The sequence below is a fragment of the Nothoprocta perdicaria genome, unplaced genomic scaffold (genome assembly GCF_003342845.1).
Source record: "Nothoprocta perdicaria isolate Ctin4 unplaced genomic scaffold, notPer1 scaffold_686, whole genome shotgun sequence".
NCBI lineage: Eukaryota > Metazoa > Chordata > Aves > Tinamiformes > Tinamidae > Nothoprocta > Nothoprocta perdicaria.
In genome coordinates this window covers 1-1,131 of record NW_020455961.1, presented here as the reverse complement: position 1 = coordinate 1,131, position 1,131 = coordinate 1, and the positions used below count along the sequence as shown (strand labels likewise).

The 1,131-nt window shown below is 62.2% G+C and overlaps 1 protein-coding gene across 1 annotated transcript in view; it reads left to right on the top strand.

The window, feature by feature from the left end:
- MYBPC2 (myosin binding protein C, fast type) overlaps window positions 1-1,050 on the top strand; it is a gene marked incomplete at both ends in the record, with an annotated part of 24,892 nt that extends 23,842 nt beyond the window's left edge. The window contains one exon of the mRNA XM_026050403.1: window positions 984-1,050. Coding sequence (XP_025906188.1) covers window positions 984-1,050 — 67 coding nt within the window. The remainder of the gene's footprint in view (window positions 1-983) is intronic.
- Between the last annotated feature and the right edge of the window lie 81 nt (window positions 1,051-1,131).

Genomic DNA, 1,131 nt, shown 5'->3' with positions numbered 1-1,131 from the left:
GCCGGGGGGGCCTCGCGGCCCGGGTGAGCGCCGGGAGAGGGCGGGAGCGGGAGCGGGAGCGGGAGCGGGAGCGGGAGCGGGAGCGGGGCGGCCGCGCCGCGGGAACCGCACGGGCTGGGAGGAGGGGGGCAGCGGGTAGGCCTTGAACCGCGCCGTTAATATTCATGAGGGGGCGGGGCCTGGCGCGCAGCGCCCCGCGGACACGCCCCTCGTTGATATTAATGAGGGCGGGCACCGCCCCCGCTGGCGTGGGGGGTGGGGCTTGCCGGCGGCAGGTCGTTGATATTAATGAGGGGGCGGGGTTTGTGGCCCAGCCACTTAATATTCAGTGTGATGTGGGCACGTGATCCTCGTTAATATTAATGAAGAGGGCGGGCAGTGGCCGTGCTAGTGTGGGGGTGGGGCCTGTCGGCTTTCATTAATATTCATGAGGGAGCGATTCTAGCAGTTATTTAATATCGATGAGGGAGTGTGGTCATTGATGTGCATTGTTAATATTAATGAGGGGGTGGTGGCTGATGCTGTGAGGGGGTGGGGCTATACTGTGCTTCCTCATCAATATTCATGAGGATCAACAAGCTTCCATGGCATTATTACTACTCATGAGGTTGCATAATTGTCCTAAGGCATTTTAATATTAATGAGAAGGCCAAGCAGGGCACATGGTAATGGCTTGTCTTGCTCATGAATATTCATGAGAGCATAGAGGTCAGCTGCTGGCACATTGGCATGCAGGGTGGGGCCAGGATCATGCTCATGAATATGCATGTAGCAGGGAGAGCACTGCTCTAATGCAGGTGCCTGGTGCATATGCATGAGGGGTGGGGCAGGATCAATGAATATGCATTGGGGGCGGGGCCGGGTGGGATACCGGCTCCCCAGGGCTGAGGGGGGGGTGTCCCGGACGCCTGGGCCCCTGCCTTGTGTCCGGATGTCCCTGCGTGTGCTGGGGGGTCCGTAACGCCCCCCGCCCCGCATCGCAGGGCGCCGAGGGCCGCGACGCCGAGAGCTGCGGGCTGGTGCTCACGCTGGAGCACTCCTTCGAGCCGGGTCAGTGGGGGGGCGTGGGGGGCGTGGGGGGCGTGGGGGGACGTGGGGACATTGCCATGTTCCCTGTGCTCACGCTGGAGC